Consider the following 23,254-nt stretch of genomic DNA (forward strand, 5'->3'; position numbering starts at 1 on the left):
TATAAACTGACGTCGAGAAGATGTGTAGGAGCTCATCAATGGAGGATGAAGAAGGAACCTCACTAAAAGCAGTGAGGTGTGAGTAAAGATCCCAATTTGCCCGATCAAACTGCCAGCGAGGGCTACGGAAAGGTGGTGAATAGGAAGGAGAAGTAAGAATGATCGGAAAATGATCGCTATCATGTAAGTCTGGTAGAACAGACCAGGTGAAGTCTAGTGCAGTGGAGGAAGAGCAGACTGATAGATCGATGCAAGAGAGAGTATGAGTACGAGGATCAAAATGGGTGGGAGTACCCGTATTTAAAACATGGAGGGGGTGAGAGGCAAGAAAAGCCTCCAACTGAATGCCACGTGAGTCACAATGAGACCCCCCCCAGAGGAAATGGTGGGCATTAAAATCACCAAGTAACAGAAGTGGTGGTGGTAAGGATGAAACAAGAAAGGCAAAGTCTGGGATAGAAAATGCTCGAGAAGGAGAGAGATATAAAGAACATATTGTAAACCACTTATTCAAGTGGATACGGGCTGCAGTGTAATGCAGCGATGTATGGACAAATAGTTGACAGTACGGAATATCATTGCGTAGAAGAAGGGCACTTTCATTAAAGGTCCCATCTGAGAAAGGATCCGAAGAATACAATAAATTATAGCCTGAGATAGGTTGGAAAACAGCCGAGTTTAATTTTGGTTCTTGTAAGCAAGCACCAACAGGGGAAAACCTGGAAAGCAACATCTGAAGCTCACCCCGATTACCCCTGAGGCCGCGGATATTCCACTGTAAATAGGCCATGATTGGCGATGAAGAAAATATCAGGAATCTGTAGGTAAAGGCACCTACGGACTAGAGGGGTTAGAAAAGTCAACGTGTGGTGGCATTGGAAGATGTTCAAGTAGCGAAGGAACGGAGCGTTGCGAAGAATGGGGTTGTGAAGATGGAGGAGAGGGAAGAGAAGGAACAGGAAGTGAATCAGTGTCCATTGAAGGTTTAGTCTCTGCAATATATTCTGAAATGGCTTCAAGTGTTTCTGAATTCAAAGATGTATGGGAGACCATATTGGAGATAGGAGGAGGAGGATGAGTAAAGATTGGGACAGTAATGGACTGTACCAAAGTAGAGGGGGAGGGAAAAGTGTAAGGGACTGGAGATGAAGTGTGGGGGGGGACAGAAGAGGCAGAAACCTGGGAGGTGACAAAAGAGGGAGAAACTTGGGAGGGGACGGGGGTGGAAGGCATAGTACGAGGAGGAGGGTGAATCTCCACACTTGTAATAGAGCCAGAGAGAGGGGAAGAACTAGGTACAGAGACTGGAAAGGTAAAGTGTGGAGGCGGAAGAAGGGAAGGAAGGGGCAAAGAAGATTTGAGCAATGTGGATTTTTTGGACTTCTGAGTAGAGGGGCGATTGGTATTAGGTGTCGTACGAGGTCTTGTCGATACTGGGGCTTGTGAGGAAGGACGCGAAGATGTGAGAACAGACTGAGTTGTAGTCGGGACGTCAGAGCCAAGGACAGCAAAAGGATTAGATGCCGTAGTGGCTATGGGAGGGGTAACAACAGAGGAGGCTGCAGAAGATGGGACCCCAGAAGTGGGGGGACGTTTGGAAACACGAGAATAAGAAACACGGGGTAGTCTCCCTTGGAGGCGGAGATGAGTAACTGCCATAGCATAAGGGAGACCTTCTGCCTCTTTGAGGCAACGGATTTCACGTTCATTTAAGTAGACCTGGCAACGGCGGGAGTACGAAGGGTGAGCTTCATTACAATTAAGGCAAGATGGAGGTTGACTGCAAGATGTATTAGAATGGTTGTCGGCACCACAGACTGGGCATTCGGCCATAGATCTGCAATATTTCGCTGGGTGACCAAAACGCCAGCAATTTCTACATTGTTGCGGTGTAGGTATCACCTTTCGAACTTGTAACCGATGTCCCGCGACATATACAGAGGACGGGAGTTCTCGGCTGTCAAAAGTTAAACGAGCCACATTGCAAGGGTAACGTCTCCGCCCCCGGGCAGGAAGGACATAAGTGTCTACTTTGAGGATTGGGAGATCCTGGAGTTCCAGCTGTTCAAAAATGTCATTGCCACATGACTGGAAATTCTGTTGGACTATGGTATGGGGCAGAATGACAGTACCACTACAAGAATTGAGAGAAAGATGTTTTTCAATAGTGATAGGAGTAGTATCGATATTCGAAAGGAGAGAAAGATCATGAGCTTGGGTAGCATTCTGGACAGTGACGATGCGCGTACCGCTCTTGAGAGCGTGAAATGAAATATCTCTGCCAACATGACGCAGGAGCGCTTTGGCAATACTATGGTCAGAAAGGTAGGCAGAAGAAGAAGTTGGTCTTAAAGTAAAGAATTTAGTCCATTGTGTGGTCCGAAACTGAGCGTGGAGAGGGAGTGCTTGACGTGTCGGTCGTTTCCGAGTAGAATGGGAAGGTAACGACGGAGCATCATCAGGAGATTGACGTTGGCGTTTAGGAGTAGGACCGGAGTTGGTCCGGCATGAAATGGGTGGGCGATTCGAAAATTGCCGTACCGTAGAGGGAGAAGCCGGAAGCATAGTCAAAGGAGAGCGGAGTTCAGACAAATCGAAGGAGTCAGTCGAAGCCCCGGTACCTGAAGCGGGTGAGGAAACAGCACCAGCAAGAGGTACAGGGGCATCAGGAGTGTCCGAAGAGTGGTCTAAACACAAGGCAGGGTCAGAATGGGGTGCGGTATCAAGAAGGGGCCCGGGGGTAGTGGTTTCATGGACTAGGGCTGCCATGGTTAGGTTACTCCTTTGCTTTTTGTTTTTAAGAAAAAAAAAGAAAGAAGAAAAGAAAATAAAAACAAAAAAAAGAATAAAAAAAGGGGGGAGCGGGGAGGAATAGTTCCCAGGAGGAATGAAAGGGCCGGAAATCTCCCTCCGCGCCCAAGAGGACTCGACACCGCTAGTAGCGCAGATGCAGCATGGAACCCGTGCCATACCCTACCCTTCATGCCAGTAAACCAGCAATCCGGGATAGCAACCTCACATCTGCCGAGCTACCTCGGTGGACAAAAGAGAGGGCGGCCGGATATCCGCCACAAAGCATACCTCCTTCAGCCACCACCCCCGGAATCCGAAAGGTGGCTTCCAGAGATACACCCGTCGCCCAAAAGACACCCAAAGCTACTCCGGGATACCGGAGAGGGATCGGGACATCCCTAGGCAATCCAGATTCCACGGCAAACTACGCCACCGCCAAGAAACCTCAACGGAATGGGATCGACCCCGGTGTCCTTTCCCCTACCTAGGAACTAGCGCGCCTGTGGAAGAAATCACGAAGGCTAAAAAGAGGAAGGGCAAAAGGGAGGGGTGAGGAGGAGGAGGAGGAATGGAAAAAAGGGGAGGATGGGATAGGGGAGGGGAGAATGGGGGGTAATTAGGTTCGGTCTGAGGAAGAAGACCGACAGGGCTAATTCCTCAGACCAAGAGCCTCTTCACCACGCCAAGGAGCCCCCCTTGAAGAGGGATTAAAGAAGAAATGTGGTAAATTACAGGCAAATTTGATTAAGATATTTCTGAATACAAATAAGCAAAAACCCATTTTAGTATCTACCCTTTATTGCATACCAGGTATACTGTATTATTAAAAAAAAAAAAATTATGGTGTGATAAACTTATCAAAGCATTATTATTGACAATTTACAATTTTACAATAATCAAGACATGTGGTATACACCATCTTGATGACTTCAATGAAAAATTTTCAAGACTAAGTAAAAAAAAAAAAATTTTTAATATTAATTTACAAACTGAAAAGACTTGCACCTACCACATTACCTATTTGTAAACATCATATTCTATATTCCACAACTGATCATAAACTGGAGCTGAAAATTGGATAATGTTTCCCTCTCATTGGGTATTCACTCAGCTCTGCTGTACTGACAACTTGCAAGAACACAGGAGCAAGATGGAATCTATTGATGAGCAACTTGCTAGCAGTTTTGCTCAGGTATTTGACCCAAAGATTTCTGTCAGTGACATTACAGTGTAAACCTGACTTTGTGCAGATGATTTATTTTCAGTTCATCCGTGATTTTGGAGCCAACTTGGCGCAGATTAATCTGATCCTGTTTGATGTATGCATGTGATTCAATACAGCAACATCAGATGTTCCTGAGTGTGATGAGGATAATGGCTTTTACTAAGGTCATCAGAATGATTCTCAGCTATACAGTGGTACCTTGACTTACGAGTTCTCAAAGTTACGAGCTGTCGCTCGGTCGATTTTTTCTTTGAGTTGCGAGCCAAAATCCAAGTTACGAGCAAAAAAAAAAAATTACTGAAAATGACATTTGGCAAGAATTCCTGCCTAAATGGCACAACGAAAGGTGGTTTTGGGACTTGGTACTTAGAAAACATAAGAACATAAGAAAGGAGAAACACTGCAGGAGGCCTGTTGGCCCATACTATGCAGGTCCTTTACAATTCATCCCACTAACAAAACATTTGCCCAACCCAATTTTCAATGCAACCCAAGAAACAATGCTAGTGCGGCGTTCACACTGGAGATAATCGTGTAATTATCATTAGTTATTCTACAAAAAAATAAAGTTACTAAGTTTTTGACATTTGCAAAATATCTTGCCCTTTACTCCCAAACAAATTCCAAAATATTTTGAATATTTCCAATATTCCACAAGCCAATTGTAAAACAATCATTTTTTTCATGATTCCTGTCAATATTATTGCATTTACTTCAATAATAAATGGTGGGATTCATGAAATAAGTCAATAATTTACTTCCAAGATATTCATGTATTACTGCACTAGTGATCTAGTGCAGTTAGCCTCATTATTATTATAATAAAAAAGAAGTGCTAAGCCACAAGGACTATACAGCAGTTAGCCTCTCAAAAACTCAGTTTTCTCTTACCCAGGATCAAAGAACATGTTATAGAAGAGAGCAGTAATGATTTTATATGCTCAGACTGGTTCTTGACACAACATATTATGGCCTATTTTATTCATTCTAGAGTATATATCATGTTTCTGTTACGTATGTCATGTTCAGTCAATACTGATACATAAACAAGCTGTAGGGTTATTATTGTTATTATATTGAAGTATTTTCTCCTGTCCCTGGGGTGGTTTTTGGAGGGCTGGAACAGATTAATGGGATTTCAATTAATTTCAACGAGGAAAATTTATTTGACATACGAGCAAATTGAGTTATGAGCTCGGTCACGAAACGAATTAAACTCTTAAGTCAGGGTACCACTGTATATATGATGGTGATTCCTTTGAGTCTGCTGATCTTATTAATCCCAAACCAGAGAAAACCAAAAGGTTTTTTGAGTAATTGCAGAATTTTACTATAAATTAAATGACTACTCTGAAAACATTGCCAGTATTCAGACAGACACAGACAATAAGGAAGCTAAATGTCAGATGTTCACCAAGATCCAGAAATCTAAAAAGAAAATTCTTCAACTGAAACTGGCAAGTGCTGAAAAACAAATCTGCGAGGAAAAAGAACTGGAACATATAATGAAGATGCAGTCTCAGCTGAAAGAGACTCAAGATACCAAGATCAGCCTGGAGGGTAAGCTGGAGAACCTGAAGATGGAGATGTATACCATGGGGGAGTGCTAAACCCATAGGATTATATAGCATACGTTGGGGGGAATGGAAGGTATTCAGGCTCAATTCAGGGAACTGGAGCACAGATCCAATTCCCTAGATCAAGAGCCCCTCACCAGCATCAAGGAACCTCCCTTGAGGGGTGAAGATGGAGAGCTCTACCCTAGTGATGCACATCAAGGATCTTGAGCTCATGATTTTTGAGGCTGATAAAAAAAAATTGAGAAGCTTTGCAGTCAGGTAGTGCAGGCCAATGTCGAGAAATTAAAGTGGAAGGTGCAGCAGCTGTGGCTGCAGTCAGCCTCCAAAGATATAAAGAAAGCCAAGATAATGCATGCTTTTAGCTGCTCTTACCTTTACTATAAGAACTTTGACACGGTGCTTAGCATCTCTTCCAGCCCTTTTCTCCCCTCACCTCTAATTCCCACTCCACCTAGCTGTTTATAGCCCCCCGCACTATTTTCTGCTTCGCAGCATTGCGTGACCCTCGGCGGTTTAGGCTTTATTTGATTATAATAATTCTCTCTTGTGGACCATTATAAAGTTGTGAGCACAAAGTGGCCCAAATAATCTAGCACTTTTTTTTGTGAATGTAATTCAAAAACAATAATAATGGTCCAGGATGGTTAGAAACACTGTTCAATTTTCATCTCCAATTTGTCAGTTTCCACAGTTGTGAAATGTTACAACCATGGTATTGTGATTTATTCTACACACCAGCTAGCACAGCTGCACAACAAAAAAAAATGTACCCCTATCCACTTCGTATGGTCCATTCCTGGATCAGGCAGCAAAGAGCTAAGGACAAAATTTACTGCCTTGATTGACTATCTATTTGCAGAATGAAAGGCTCTAGCCAAGAGGAGAGCAAAGGCAGCAATGGCAGCCACACCCAAGCCAACTTTCAGCCAGGTACTATGTTCACCTACAACCACACCTAGCTGCTTCAAGTGTCTGCAACACAAAAAAATATTATTATTTGTAAAATAATGTATGACTACCACTGTTCACGGTTACTGTAAACCCTGCATTAATTTAGTTTTATATAATTAATATATAATATATGGGGTAACAAGGAAGTCTTAAGTTGGCATAAGTCAGCTTTAGTTAAAAAGACAGTGTGGTTGCATTGATAGTTATATTATAATTAGAGGAAACACGAAACCCATAGGAAAAGGAAAAAGGAAAACTGTAGGAAATGAATTCCACATGCTCTTCAATAAATGGTAGAATAAAGTGGTGTTTGACTGTCAACAAGACTTGACAATTTTACAGAGAAGCACCAACAAGTGGCCACATAAGAACCCTTTTCCAAACATGATAGTGACGTAAAGAAGTCTACCAAGAACTAGACTGTGGTTTGACCCAGACCACTTGTGCTACCATCGATCTCAAATGCTCCGAAATAAAACTAAAATGAAAAGGGCAGATCTCTGAGACTGATAGGAATGTGCAGTCTATGAATTCATTATACTGAACACCAGAATGACTAGGAGCCCACAATCAACAAAATGCCAGGAATCCAAGCTTTGAAGAGCCTGCAATGTTTTTAGAGTTTACAACCAAACAAGAAGTATGATAAAAAAAGTGTGGATGGCTGCAAAACATGCTTATAACTCGACATGAAAATACTAGTCAAATTCAGTAAGTGTTCCTGTATCACATAACTGTATACGAAAAAACTGCTGCATACATCACACCTCAATAGAATTTAGAGCCATAGTATACATACTGGTAGCATACAAGTAGAATTAAAAATGCTAGAGGATGAGGGAAAGCATGTCCACAGGAGAGAGGAGAGACTGGAAAGGAAAGAAAGCAGGGACATCCTTAATCATTGGTACTTCCCAAGGTGGAATGAAGACACAAATGAACACCGAGAATAATAATAGCTATTAGATTGAAAGAAGAAACCTAAAGGTAGATATTAGAGGAAATAAAGGAAGCTGATTGAAAGTGCCAGCTTTACTAATACCTGTAATTATTTTATAGCTTTCAGGGACATTAATATCATGAAAGCAAACAAGATAATGCTGACAATTAGCATCTCAATGGTTCTTGCAATGAAGAAACATCAGACTTGTATACAGGCTTCAGAATGGGAATGAACGAAAGGCTGACACACAACAATCCTTGATGGTGAATGACATCGAACTTGGAAAGAACAGCTTTTGAAGGAGATGAATACACCTGAGCCTCATAATCAGTTTAGAAAGAACCAAGGCCATATGAAGTCTAACAACTCTCCTAATGGGTTAAACAGAACAAAATTTTAAGTAAATTCAACTTGTTAAGATGTGCGGCCTCCAGGACTAGCACATGCAATTTCTGATGTATCCTACAAGTGAGGCCATGAAATTTAACAATGACATACCAGAATAGGGAAAAGCAAACAGGAGAGGTATAAAATGGGGAATGACAGGGCACTGAGTGACTATTATCCAAGTTTGTTTTGGATACTGAAACCTGGAAGCATTGTGCCATAGCCCAGCTGCAAGTAGTTTAAGATGAATACTTGCCCAATGCTTCTGCCAGTACAAGTAAAGGCAAAATCATTCACATACAGAAGACAAAATTCCCCGAACCATTAATAGCAGGCACTAAAGTGTCAATCTGTCATGAAGCTCTTGAGAAAAAGTGGTAGTTGGCTTTGCTGGCCAAAAGAATGGATCTGGAATATGTGATATCACCAGTGTGAAAACACTTTTCAAAGTCTAAAAAGACTACCACCACATACTGACCTTCGGCAAGTGCTGTGAATACGTATCTAGTTGGAGTAGAATATACGTATTTAGCTGCAGTAGAGGATCAACAATGAAATGGCCTTTTTTTTTTTTATCCAAAATTATTTGGAGATACACATCTATATGTTTAAAGTACAACACTGAAAACCTGCTTTTGTCAATTTGCAAATGGGACTAGTAAGAAGTATGGGTTTATAGTGGGATGGATCACAGCCAAACATACCTGGTTATCAAACAGTTAAGACAACAGCAGATTTCCACTGCAGGGGTAACACTCCTGCAGGCCAAGCATGTTTGAAGAGGGATAATAATAGGTATTATTCTTTCTCTTCTTCCAATGGGTTTACTTGTCCAACTAGGAACCTGATTTGGCACATAAGGCCCCTCAAGATTATATAAGTATTTAGAGATTATATAAGTATTTTGACAACCAGGAAATAGTCACTATATCAGTATAATATCAAATCACTTTTCTATAGCAGATACAGCACTGTATAACCCTGGTGAGTTTAGTGCTTAGTTTTAATTATAATAATAATCTATAGCAGATATATGCCATTGCTTGTACTTTTATATACCATAATATATTAATTTATATTTCTCAATATATATATATATATATATATATATATATATATATATATATATATATATATATATATATATATATATATATATATATATATATACACACACACACACACGCGCACACACACACACACACACACTCACACTCACACTCACACTCACACTCACACACACACTCACACTCACACTCACACTCACACTCACACTCACACTCACACTCACACTCACACTCTAACAACAATGTTCATTTAATGATTCAAACAAAAATTTGAAATTTTATAAAAATCTAATGCATATTTACATAGTGCATGCATTAAAATTTGCACTGGTGTATTATACATACATGCAGATATCAAAGCTAACTCGACAAATATACAGTGGAACCTCTACTCTCTACAAAAGTGCATTCCTGACTGGATAGCTTGTTTTCATGAAGTGCTCTCTCTTCACCAAAATTAGTCTTGTAGCATAGAACAAGATAGTCATAAATTTATATGAATAAAAATTTTTAATACTCTATTATACAGTATTAAAAACAATAATACTTGGCAAATTAGTATGCAACGTTGTGTGCAAATGTGGAGGGTGAAAGAGGGAGACAGTCTAACAAAACTAGGCACCCAGAAAAACAATGGGGCTATGGCTTGAGGGGGAGGTGATTAATGTTTAACATACTTGGCCCTTTTGTTCTTGCACAAGTTGATTTCCATGAAGGCAGGACAACTCAAAGGAAATGTTATCACCATCAATCATTAACATTTCCTCAAGTGTACTGATATAACAATTCAAATGACCCTCCCAACTGCAAGATTCCTATCCACCTTTCAGAGTCCAGGTACTCGAAACTGAACTGTTTTGGATTCTTTTACATTCTGAATCATTTGGGATAAAAGTGAAAATTTGTAAAGCATTAAGGTTATAATTATCGTATTAAAAACATAGCCTTCATTAATAATATTGCTGAAGGAAAACTTTACTCAATATTTATAAAAAATATAACTGTCAGAAGTATGGCACAATTCGGAGAGAAACAGAGATAGAGATAGAGGGAGAGACAGAGATAGATACAGAGAGAGATATAGATAGAGAGAGAGGGGGGGGAGGGGGAATAGCAAGCTATGTGTGAGGTGTGCATGCCATATCCTCAGTTTACAGAGAATCATCTTTTCTAAAATTTGGCACTATCCAGGCTGTGACAGGTAGGAACCCAAGCACTATGCAGCACTCCTCTGCTGATGAAAATCTGAAATTTACACTCTTGCTCTTACCAATGATGCAACAGTGTTTGCATATTATAGGTTTCTCATTAGTTAAATGGTAGATAGTAGAAGTGCCACTGCATTTTTCATGGAAACTAATTATTAGTTTACATCCTCAAATAATTATATAATGGCCTAAATTTTGGCCAGAACATTAATCTTGGCAGCATTCAGCTTTAAAATTTAAAAAAAAAAAAATATTCATGGCATCATTACACAAATAGCGTCATTAAACTCGGGTAAATTACTGCTGAAATTCATGCAATCATGCAAAACAAAATCTCAGAGAAATCGAATAAACTAGAACAGTCTCTTTACCCTGGTTTAGTGTTTACAACTATGTACATTAGAGTGAAGAATGTACATCTTTAAGATAAATAATTTACTTATTTTTGTTTTGATAGTGCCATCAATCCACCAGTTACTGAACACACTCAGATGAAAACTAACCAGTAAATAAGTACAGTGGACCCCCGGTTTACGACATTATTTCATTCCAGAAGTATGTTCAGGTGCCAGTACTGACCGAATTTGTTCCCATAAGGAATATTGTGAATTAGATTAGTCCATTTCAGACCCCCAAACATAAACATACAAACGCACTTACATAAATACACTTACATAATTGGTCGCATTGGGAGCTGATCGCAAACCGGGGATCCACTGTATTTCAATTTAATTAACACACTGGCTGTTTCCCACTGAGGTAGGGGGACCCGAAAAAAAAGAAACACTTTTTCATCATCACTTCCACAACACAGGTCTGACTGACCGGTTTCCCTGAATCCCTTTATAAATGTTACTTCGTTCACACTCCAACAGCACTTCAAATCTTTATAAAAACCCTTTGCCTCCACTCGCTCCTATATAACGTGCTCGCACACGCTTGCTAGAATAGAAGTCCAAGCCCCTTCCACAAAATAACCTCCTTTATCTTCTCCCGCCAACCTTTCCTAGGATGACCAATGCCCTGCCTTCCTTCCACTACAGATTTATATGCCCACCAAGTCATTCTATTTTGTTCCATCCTCTCTAAATGTCTGAACCACATCAACAACCCCTCTTCAGCCCTCTGGATAATATGTTTAGAAACCCCACACCTAATCTCCAAGCTATGGATTCTCTGCATAATATTCATACCACACACTGCCCTCAGGAACATCTTCACTGCCTCCAGCCTTCTCCTTGCTGTAACATTCACCACCCATGCTTCACATCCATATGAGAGCATTGGTACCACTATACTCTCATACATTTCCCTCTTTGCTTCATTGGATAACATTCTTTGTCTCTACAGACTCCTCAGTGCACCACTCAATTTTTTCCCCACATCAATTCTATGGTTTACCTTGTCTTTTATAGACTCATCTGCTGGCAAGTCCACTCCTATATCTGAATACATTCACTTCCTCCATACTCCCTCAGTCCAATCTGATATCCAATCTTTCATTACCTAATTTTCTGTTAGCCTCATCACCCTGCTCTTTCCTATGTTCACTTTAAATTTCCTTCTTTTACATACTCTCCCAAACTTGTCCACCAACCTCTGCAACTTTTCTTCAGAATCTCCAAAAAGCAGTGTCATCACCAAAAAGCAACTGTGACAACTCCTACTTTCATCCTTCCCTGTCTAAGGCCTAATTTTACTGGGAAACAATCTCCCTGTCTCCTACATACTCTAACCTGAGCCTCACTATCCTATTAAAAACTCGTAACTGCTTTCAGTAACCTACCATCTATTCCATACACTTGCAACATCTGCCATGTTGCTCCCCTATGCAGCCTGTCACATGCTTTTCCAAATCCATAAATGCAACAAAAATCTCTGTACCCTTATCTAGATACTGTTCACTTGTATGCTTCACTGTAAATACTTGGTCTACACATCCCCTACCCTTCCTAAAGTCTCCTTGTTCATCTGCAATCCTGCTCTCCATCTTACTCTGAATTCTTTCAATGATAACTATCATACACCTTACCAGGTATACTCAACAGGCTTATTTCCCTTATAATTTTTACACTTTTTCTTCCGTTTGCCTTTATATAAAGGAACTATGCATGCTCTCTGTCAATCCCAAGGCACCTTCCCCTTTTTCACATTATATTAAATAAAAGCACCAACCATTCCTAAACTAAATCCCCTCCTGCTCTTAACATTTCTGTCTTGATCCCATCAATTCCAACTGCTTTATCCCCTTTCATTTTACCCATAGCCTCATGCACCTTCCCCACACTCATATCTGTCTCTCACTCCTACAAGATGTTATACCTCCCTGGCCAATGCACAAAATCACAGCTTCCCAGCTTCAACAACATTCAACAGTTCCTCAAAATATTCCCTTCACCTAATAACTCTCCTCTCCTGTTTTTAACTGTCAAGTCCATTTGTTCACTAAGCTTTCTTAACTTATTACACTCCAAAACTTTTTCTTCATCTCATCAAAATTTGATGACAGCATCTCACCCACTCTCTCATTTGTTCTCCCTTTACATTCCTTCACCATTATCTTAACCTCTCTTTTTCTCTCTCTATATACTCCTCCCTCCTTGCATCACTTTTACTTTGTAAAACCTCTCATATGCTAACTTTTTCTCTCTTACTACTCTCTCTACCTCATCATTCTATCAATCGCTCCTCTTTCCTCCCACACTTGCCTTCCTATATCCATAAACACTAACACTGCATTTTTAAATCTACCCAATATCTCTTCAACCTCACTGCCTATACTCTTACTAGCCCATCTGGCTACCAACAGCTGTTTATATCTTACCCTAACTGCCTCCCCCTTTAGTTTATAAACTTTCATCTCTCTCACTTTCTGATACCATTGTCCTTGATCCCCATCTACCTTTTACTCTCACTGTAGCCACAACTAAAAGATGATCTAATATATCTGTTGCCCCTCTATAAACATGCACATCCTGAAGTCTACCCAACAACCTTTTATCCACCAGTACAGTCCAACAAATTACTGTCATTGCACCTTATGTCATATCTCGTATACTTCTTTTTTTTTCTTCTTAAAATGTGTATTACCTGTTACCAAACCTCTTCTTGTACAACATTCAATCAAAGACCCCCATTATCATTTACCCCTGGCACCCCAAACTTACCTACTAAGCCTTCTATAAATGTTTCCCCCACTTTTGCATTCAAGTCCCCTACCACAATTACTCTCACTTAACATCTCCCACAATCTCTCTCTACATACCTCTCTTCTCCAGGTGCATACACTTATTATAACTCACTTTTCCCATCTGATCCTTATTTTAATCCTTGAATATATACATTTATATTCCCTCTTCTCCTGTCATGATTGAGCCTTCAACATTATTGCTACACCTTGCTTGGCTCTATCTCTCTCACATACTCCTGACCTAATTCCATTTATTTCTTCTCCACTGAAACTCCCCTACTCCCTTCAGCTTTGTTTCACTTAGAACAAGAATATCCAACTTCTTTTCATTTATAACAGTGGCATTCATCTCTCTTATCATCTGCACTACATCCACACACATTAGAACATCCCAGCTTTATAAGGTTTTTCCTTCTTGTTTTTAGTAATTTATACAGAAGAGGTTACTAGCTCACTGCTCAATAAAGCTACCGTTTACAAAGGAACTTTTGTTTAACCTTTCAATCCTAAAGTAATATTTAAAGATCTGATAACTGCAACAGTTAGTAGTCAGAGAAATTTTCTAACAAGAGAGATTTACACAGGTACATTATACTTAATGTATTTAAACTGAAAATTTACCATTGTGTATTAATACGTTAATGGTAGAATTAACCAATCTTAAAAAAATATATAATTTTTTCTTAGTAGAAATAATTATACAAAAGATTATTTTGATTTAAGATTGAACTTATCTAACACAATGCTCTATTTCATTCCTAGCACAAATATCCTATTATTTTCTAAAGTGGTCCATTAGTGAGTCTTCTCACATTATTCTTTCAACAAACTGGCCATATTCCACTGAGGTAGGATGCCCCCCCCCCCCCCAAAAAAAAAAAAATGAAAGTTTTTTTTTTTTAAATATAGTAATTTTTTTTTTTAAGAAGTCGGCCGTCTCCCACCGAAGCAGGGCGACCCAAAAAGAAAAAATCCCCAAAAAGAAAATACTTTCATCATCATTCAACACTTTCACCTCACACATAATCACTGTCTTTGCAGAGGTGCTCAGAATACAACAGTTTAGAAGCATATACGTATAAAGATACACAACATATCCCTCCAAACTGCCAATATCCCAAACCCCTCCTTTAAAGTGCAGGCATTATACTTCTCATTTCCAGGACTCAACCCCGGCTATATAAAAATAACCAGTTTCCCTGAATCCCTTCACTAAGTATTGCTAAGTATCACTAAATATTATTAAATATAGTAATATATACAGGAAAAGGGGTTACTAGCCCCTTGCACTCGGCAGTTCAGTTGCCTCTTACGACACGAATGGCTTCTTCTTTCAACACACCAGTCGTATCCCACCGAGGCGGGGTGGCCCAAAAGAAGAAGGGGTTACTAGGCATTTTAGTCGCCTCTTACGACACGCATGGCTTATGGAGGAAAAATTCTGTTGCACTTTCCCAAAGAGCTCTTAATGTATTATATATCTTAATATGGATATTCAACCAACACATATTCCTTTAGTGTTCACTTGTTCTCTGACTACACTAATATTGTTCCTCTTGTATCTATTTATTTTCTCTATATATATTTTTTGTATCCATGGGGAAGTGGAATAAGAATCTTTCCTCCGTAAGCCATGCATGTTGTAAAAGTCAACTAAAATGCCGGGAACAATGGGCTAGTAACCCCTTTTCCTGTAAAGATTACTAAAAAGAATAAGAAGAAGAAAATTGTCAAAGTGGGAAGTCTGAATGTGCGTGGATGTTGTGCAAATGTTAAGAAAGAGATGATTGTGGATGTTATGAATGAGAAGAAGCTGGATGTCCTGGCTTTAAGTGAAACAAAGATGAAGGGGGTGGGAGAGTTTCAATGGAGAGGAATAAATGGGATTAGGTCAGGGGTTTCAAATAGAGTTAGAGCTAAAGAAGGAGTAGCAATAATGTTGAAGGATAAGCTATGGCAGGAAAAGAGGGACTATAAATGTATTAATTCAAGGATTATGTGGAGTAAAATAAAGATTAGATGTGAAAAGTGGGTTATAGTAAGCGTGTATGCACCTGGAGAAGAAAGAGGTGTAGAGGAGAGAGAGAGATTTTGGGAAATGTTGATTGAATGCGTGGGGAGTTTTGAATCAAGTGTGAGAGTAATGGTGGTTGGGGATTTCAATGGTAAAGTGGGTGAAAATGTTATGGAGGGAGTAGTAGGTAAATTTGTGGTGCCAGGGGTAAATGTCAATAGGGAGCCTTTAATTGAGCTATGTGTAGAAAGAGATTTGGTAATAAGTAATACATATTTTATGAAAAAGAGGATAAATAAATATACAAGGTATGATATAGCACGTAATGAAAGTAGTTTGTTAGATTATGTATTGGTGGATAAAAGGTTGATGGGTAGGCTCCAGGATGTACATGTTTATAGAGGGGCAACTGATATATCGGATCATTATTTAGTTGTAGCTACAGTTAGAGTAAGAGGTAGATGGGAAAAGAGGAAGGTGGCAACAACAAGTAAGAGGGAGGTGAAAGTGTATAAACTAAGGGAGGAGGAAGTTCGGGTGAGATATAAGCGACAATTGGCAGAAAGGTGGGCTAGTGCAAAGATGAGTAGTGGGGGGGGATGGGTTGAAGAGGGTTGGAATAGTTTTAAAAATGCAGTATTAGAATGTGGGGGAGAAGTTTGTAGTTATAGGAGGGTGGGGGCAGGAGGAAAGAGGAGTGATTGGTGGAATGATGAAGTAAAGGGTGTGATAAAAGAGAAAAAGGTAGCTTATAAGAGGTTTTTACAAAGCAGAAATGTTGAAGAGCAGAGTATATGGAGAGTAAAAGAAAGGTGAAGAGAGTGGTGAGAGAGTGCAAAAGGAGAGCAGATGATAGAGTGGGAGAGGCACTGTCAAGAAATTTTAATGAAAATAAGAAAAATTTTTGGAGTTAAACAAGTTAAGAAAGCCTAGGGAAAGTATGGATTTGTCAGTTAAAAACAGAGTAGGGGAGTTAATAGATGGGGAGATGGAGGTATTAGGTAGATGGCGAGAATATTTTGAGGAACTTTTAAATGTTAAGAAAGAAAGGGAGGCGGTAATTTCATGCACTGGTCAGGGAGGTATACCATCTTTTAGGAGTGAAGAAGAGCAGAATGTAAGTGTGGGGGAGGTACGTGAGGCATTACGTAGAATGAAAGGGGGTAAAGCAGCTGGAACTGATGGGATCATGACAGAAATGTTAAAAGCAGGGGGGGATATAGTGTTGGAGTGGTTGGTACTTTTGTTTAATAAATGTATGAAAGAGGGGAAGGTACCTAGGGATTGGCAGAGAGCATGTATAGTCCCTTTATATAAAGGGAAAGGGGACAAAAGAGATTGTAAAAATTATAGAGGAATAAGTTTACTGAGTATACCAGGAAAAGTGTACGGTAGGGTTATAAGTGAAAGAATTAGAGGTAAGACCATGTAAGATTGCAGATGAGCAAGGAGGTTTCAGAGTGGGTAGGGGATGTGTAGATCAAGTGTTTACATTGAAGCATATATGTGAACAGTATTTAGATAAAGGTAGGGAAGTTTTTATTGCATTTATGGATTTAGAAAAGGCATATGATAGAGTGGATAGAGGAGCAATGTGGCAGATGTTGCAAGTATATGGAATAGGTGGTAAGTTACTAAATGCTGTAAAGAGTTTTTATGAGGATAGTGAGGCTCAGGTTAGGGTGTGTAGAAGAGAGGGAGACTACTTCTCGGTAAAAGTAGGTCTTAGACAGGGATGTGTAATATCACCATGGTTGTTTAATATATTTACAGATGGGGTTGTAAAAGTAAATGCTAGGGTGTTAGGGAGAGGGGTGGGATTAAATTATGGGGAATCAAATTCAAAATGGGAATTGACACAGTTACTTTTTGCTGATGATACTGTGCTTATGGGAGATTCTAAAGAAAAATTGCAAAGGTTAGTGGACGAGTTTGGGAATGTGTGTAAAGGTAGAAAGTTGAAAGTGAACATAGAAAAGAGTAAGGTGATGAGGGTATCAAATGATTTAGATAAAGAAAAATTGGATATCAAATTGGGGAGGAGGAGTATGGAAGCAGTGAGTGTTTTCAGATACTTGGGAGTTGACGTGTCGGCGGATGGATTTATGAAGGATGAGGTTAATCATAGAATTGATGAGGGAAAAAAGGTGAGTGATGCATTGAGGTATATGTGGAGTCAAAAAACGTTATCTATGGAGGGAAAGAAGGGAATGTATGAAAGTATAGTAGTACCAACACACTTATATGGGTGTGAAGCTTGGGTGGTAAATGTAGCAGCGAGGAGACAGTTGGAGGCAGTGGAGATGTCCTGTCTAAGGGCAATGTGTGGTGTAAATATTATGCAGAAAATTCGGAGTGTGGAAATTAGGAAAATGTGTGGAGTTAATAAAAGTATTAGTCGAGGGCAGAAGAGGGGTTGTTGAGGTGGTTTGGTCATTTAGAGAGAATGGATCAAAGTAGAATGACATGGAAAGCATATAAATCTATAGGGGAAGGAAGGCGGGGTAGAGGTCGTCCTCGAAAGGGTTGGAGAGAGGGGGTAAAGGAGATTTTGTGGGCGAGGGGCTTGGACTTCCAGCAAGCATGCGTGAGCATGTTAGATAGGAGTGAATGGAGACGAATGGTACTTGGGACCTGACGATCTGTTGGAGTGTGAGCAGGGTAATATTTAGTGAAAGGATTCAGGGAAACCGGTTATTTTCATATAGTCGGACTTGAGTCCTGGAAATGGGAAGTACAATGCCTGCACTTTAAAGGAGGGGTTTGGGATATTGGCAGTTTGGAGGGATATGTTGTGTATCTTTATATGTATATGCTTCTAAACTGTTGTATTCTGAGCACCTCTGCAAAAACAGTGATAATGTGTGAGTGTGGTGAAAGTGTTGAATGATGATGAAAGTATTTTCTTTTTGGGGATTTTCTTTCTTTTTTGGGTCACCCTGCCACGGTGGGAGACGGCCGACTTGTTGAAAAAAAAATATATATATATAACATGTATATATATTTTACTATTTCCTAGGTAGTAGGTTGGTAGACAGCAACCACCCAGGGAGGTACTACCGTCCTGCCAAGTGAATGTAAAACTGAAGCCTGTAACTGTTTTACACGATGGTAGGATTGCTGGTGTCTTTTTTTTTTCTGTCTCATACACATGCAAGATTTCAGGTATGTCTTGATACTTCTACTTACACTTAGGTCACACTACACATACATGTACAAGCATATATATACACACCCCTTTGGGTTTTCTTCTATTTTCTTTCTAGTTCTTGTTCTTGTTTATTTCCTCTTACCTCCATGGGGAAGTGGAACAGAATTCTTCCTCCGTAAGCCATGCGTGTTGTAAGAGGCGACTAAAATGCCGGGAGCAAGGGGCTAGTAACCTCTTCTTCTGTATATATTACTAAATGCAAAAGGAGAAACTTTCGTTTTTCCTTTTGGGCCACCCCGCCTCGGTGGGATACAGCCAGTGTGTTGAAAGAAAGAAAGATTTTACTATTTTGATCTTCTAAGGCTATGTAAAATAAGATTGTGTTTGGATATTTCACCCCAGAGGGTTAAACCACCCAGGACAACCCAAGAGTGTCAGTGTATCACTGAGGACCGTATGTCTTATTTCCACTGGGGTCCTTAAATCTGTCCCCCAGGATATGACCCACACTAGTCGAATAACACCCAGGTACCTACTTCCTTGTTAGGTGAATAGGACAGCAGGTGTAAGGAAATGTGCTCAATGTTTCCACCCCTGTCAGGGATCAAACCCTGGACACAAGTGTGTGAGGCAAGTGTTGCCTACCAGGCCACAGGACATGAATACTTATAACATTACAATTGTTTCAGAGTGTAATATTCCTCAAAACATGGAAATTATTCACAATGTCTGACTTTACTAGGTTATCCTGGATTAAATATACTTAGAATGCTCTGTGGCTAAATTCCAGTGTTAGTATCATGAAATTTTAATAAATTTTGAATGAATATCATCTTTGTGCCACTTGTACATCCTGTTTGCTGGAACAACAGCTCCTGGTTCATTGTTTACTTCTACTCAATAGGCATACTGGTACATCGGGCACACAGTCATCTCCCGAGTAGTTAACCATGATACGTTGTGTGGATCCTGCTGGCCTTGGATTTTTTTCAAATGTATGAAAAGATGGAAGAAGACTCAAAGAGTTGCCCCGAGGTCAAAAATACAATAAGGTGGGAGATTTGTGGGTACAATCAAATGCGCATACTAGTACGCTGGACACATAGGCAGCATTTGCACACTAGTATGTTGGATACAGTTCAAGGGTTAAAAATACCCTTTTGTATGTAGTGTATATAATTATTTTATTTTTATTATCACACTGGCCGATTCCCACCAAGGCAGGGTGGCCCAAAAAAGAAAAACTTTCACCATCATTCACTCCATCACTGTCTTGCCAGAAGGGTGCTTTACACTACAGTTTTTAAACTGCAACATTAACACCCCTCCTTCAGTGTATATAATGTATGCATATATTTTAACACTAGATTCATGTTATTGTACAAAAACTATATAAAATAAATAAAATATTTGTATAAAGATAATGAAATTTTAGGTTTCTATATCTAAAGAATAAAAAACTTCAAAGATTTCGTTGTCCCAATAATGCCAGATTTCTAACATTTAATGTACAAGAGTGCACTGTATTAGACTATATCAAGTTTAATCTCTCAAGATTTCTGTGCACAATGAAATTTACAGCTCTTATTTGCATGCAATTTCTAAAATTTACAAAGATACATGGGATCCTTGATTAACGACATGACTGCATTTTACACTAAACTTGTTGTTATTCATATCAAATTGAAACAATTCCACCATCAGGACTGAAGAGCTGTCCAGTATATTAATGATACAGATTCTCCCAGTGTAGCTGTATGGCTCTAAACTAAATAACAAAAAGGCACAATACCGTGACTGGAACGATACACAAATAACCCGCACAAAAGACAGAAGCTTACGACGACGTTTCGGTCCGACTTGGACCATTGACAAAGTCACCGAAACGTCGTCGTAAGCTTCTGTCTTTTATGTGCGGGTTATTTGTGTATGGCTCTAAACTGTTTCAATCATTCAAAAAGACAATTACAACAGCAAGCAATGCAACTGCTTCTGTATGAAAGGGCAAAAAATGCACCTTAGTGAATGGTTTAAAAACATGAACACTAATTAAAACTACAGGGTATCAATTAACAAGGGCCTTTCCTAATGTATTAAAGTCATGTATCAAAACGTTAGATTCTGACATATCATTAAGCAAGGAACTCATGTAAAACTTCCCCAAAAAACCTTGTCCCAAGGCCCATTCCATTACACAGATAATTCTTTTGTGCTGTTCACTTGTGCTCAAACTGATTTACTGTGGAATGAAAGATACTTGTAAAGAATTAATTGCAAATAGTTGTTAGTAATTAAGAAAATGGAGGATAAACTAAAGAAACTGTAAAAAAATTAAAAATTAATGCACAAAAAATACATTATAAAATAAAAAAGCAATACTGAGCACAATTCAAAATTCTAAAACTTGTATATTCTCACGGCTTCCTTCCCACCTTGCCATATAAGATGAGTCTGGCCGCAACAGAAGCATGTGCACTAAACGACGGAGGGTGCTGCAAGTGCATTCATAATGATCACCAGCATTAAAGAAAACACTTCTAAATGTTTGTATTTCAAGGGAACAACTGTGCAAGGTCCTTGAAAGTCTTTCAATGATTCTATATTTAACTATGGGAAATACTTTAAAATAGTTATCAAATTGCAAAAAACCTGAGAAGCCAACAAATTGTATATAGTATAGACAAATTATATATTTTTTTCATAATTTCATGAGTTGAAAATCTTTCATCATGTCTGTCTAATTTGGAAATTTTCTAGGAAGAAAAGGATGCATAAATATTTTCCTAACAAATCTACTGAAAATATTTTGCAGAAAATGGAAAAAGAAGAGGAAGAGAACTATTCAGATACACAACTATTTTACTACATTTATTAAGAGAATATTTCAAAATGCAACAAACATTTGCACTAAGTGTTAAACATGAGACTTAATAATGTATATTTTAACAAAAGATACATTACCATCAGTGATTTTGAGTCTTAATGAGGATTAATTCACAGACAGAAACATATTTCAAGTCATTCTTCAACTGAGTGAAATTTTATAAATGATACAATTAATTTATACCAAACAGATGACAAGTCTTACAAATATCCTCTAGACTCAAAATCACCAATAGTATAAAGAAGAATCATTTAAAGAGCATTCCAATTCTTGTTATAAACACATTTTACATAAATGCCATAGTAAGAGGATTAAGCTAAATTTTAATTAAGCAAGGCAAAAACGTCACGTGTGTGCTGCAGATTAATACACACCTGCTTCGGTAAAAGAGCATCCAAGCAGCTTGAAATCGACTAAGAAAAAAAATGGTTAATAGGTCTGAGATGTAGAGAATATTTGCAACACAATGTTTAGTCTAAAAATCTTATTTAAACTGGCTTCAGTGACTGACCACAAAATGTTTTAAAATAAATTTAAATATAAATCATCAATGATGAGTATTGAATAGCATTATAAAGTTTTAACAGGAAATAAGAAACTGATTCAACAAACTATTCCTTTGAGGTATGGTCCAAATAACTGGTATACTGTTAATACAGTGGACCCCCGCTTAACGATCACCTCCAAATGCGACCAATTATGTAAGTGTATTTATGTAAGTGCGTTTGTACGTGTATGTTTGGGGGTCTGAAATGGACTAATCTACTTCACAATATTCCTTATGGGAAAAAATTCGGTCAGTACTGGCACCTGAACATACTACTGGAATGAAAAAAGTTCGTTAACCGGGGGTCCACTGTATTAAACAAGAAATATGAAGGTTTTGTGAAATCCAATTTCAACACTTGGCAAGGGTGAAAATGTATGACTTTGTAAGCCTGCCAACTGCTGCACAAAGTGGTGCCTAAAATATACTTAAACCAGATAGAAAATGGAAGATTATTTTTGCAAGCCATAAACTGATAATCACATTTATTAGGTATTTCCCAACAGGGGAAAACTATAGTGGGGGTTGTCCAAAATTATTTTTTTTTTGTTCCTCAAAGGTTTTTGTTTAAAACAGGAGACCACCTTGTGCAAGTAACTTCAAATTCTCAAGGGTGGTGTATGGTGTTTAGGGAAAGGCTCATGTTATAGAGATGTACAGATGCTCTTTGGTAAATTTTATATTATCATCATGGGGGAGTGCCACTTGTGGGTGTGTGTGTGGGAAGGGGGGGGGGGATGGAAGGTACTCAGGCTCAATTCAGGGAACCAGAGCACAGATCCAATTCCCTAGATCAAGAGCCCCTCACCAGCATTAAGGAACCTCCCTTGAGGGGAGTTAATTTTATAGATCAAGAAGTTATTTTGCTTTCGGCAAGTTAAACTGAGAATGCCTTTTCTAATTAGTTTCAAACTTTCAACAAAGGTGTATCGTACATAGGAGGTGGCTTGTACTGCTCTTGTAGTGTGTAGATCCTAATCAGTCTATTTATATAACTGTGGGGTATTTTTTCCCATTAGATATCTCATGAATACCTCTTCTGATGGGCTTCAAACTTGAAAAGTTCATGCCACATTTCCTTGCTAAACTGTACTGATGGTGGTTGTTGAGTCTCGATATGCAAGTGTGGAGAGGGTTGAGGTTGCCCTGTACAATACCTGTACAAACCTCTCAACACACATGTGGCAGGCAGTATCACCTATCACTACCCACCACCACCTATCACCACTATCACCTTACATCACCTATCACTACCCACTACCTACCACCACCCTCACTACCACCTACCACCATCACCTACCATTACCATTACTT

At 39.1% G+C, this 23,254-nt stretch overlaps 2 protein-coding genes across 5 annotated transcripts in view; both read right to left on the reverse strand.

The window, feature by feature from the left end:
- Positions 1–23,222, reverse strand: LOC138854210 (mucin-5AC-like). Of its 4 annotated transcripts, XM_070096057.1 has the most exons (3): positions 21,768–23,222; positions 20,942–21,001; positions 1–6,570 (listed from the first exon to the last, which is right to left on the reverse strand). In XM_070096057.1, the coding sequence occupies exon 3, from the start codon at positions 2,968–2,970 to the stop codon at positions 835–837; it is 2,136 nt and encodes a 711-aa protein (XP_069952158.1). In that variant the 5' UTR covers positions 2,971–6,570; positions 20,942–21,001; positions 21,768–23,222; the 3' UTR covers positions 1–834. The 4 variants fall into 4 exon arrangements, with proteins under 4 accessions (XP_069952158.1, XP_069952159.1, XP_069952157.1 ...); XM_070096058.1 differs by lacking the exon at positions 20,942–21,001 and having other exon boundaries at positions 21,768–23,221; XM_070096056.1 differs by lacking the exon at positions 21,768–23,222 and having other exon boundaries at positions 20,942–21,315.
- Positions 20,985–23,254, reverse strand: part of LOC138854199 (mitochondrial Rho GTPase-like) — a 10,757-nt gene continuing 8,487 nt past the window's right edge. The window contains exon 5 of the mRNA XM_070095992.1: positions 20,985–21,116. Within this exon, the coding sequence (XP_069952093.1) occupies positions 20,985–21,116 (132 nt within the window). The remainder of the gene's footprint in view (positions 21,117–23,254) is intronic.

This window comes from Cherax quadricarinatus, chromosome 52 (genome assembly GCF_038502225.1).
Source record: "Cherax quadricarinatus isolate ZL_2023a chromosome 52, ASM3850222v1, whole genome shotgun sequence".
In the NCBI taxonomy this organism is placed as follows: Eukaryota; Metazoa; Arthropoda; class Malacostraca; order Decapoda; family Parastacidae; genus Cherax; species Cherax quadricarinatus.

What these genes read in the sequence shown, in the direction of transcription:
- LOC138854210 (XM_070096057.1), bottom strand. Translation starts at nt 2,970, where the DNA reads ATGGCACGGGTTCCATGCTGCATCTGCGCTACTAGCGGTGTCGAGTCC.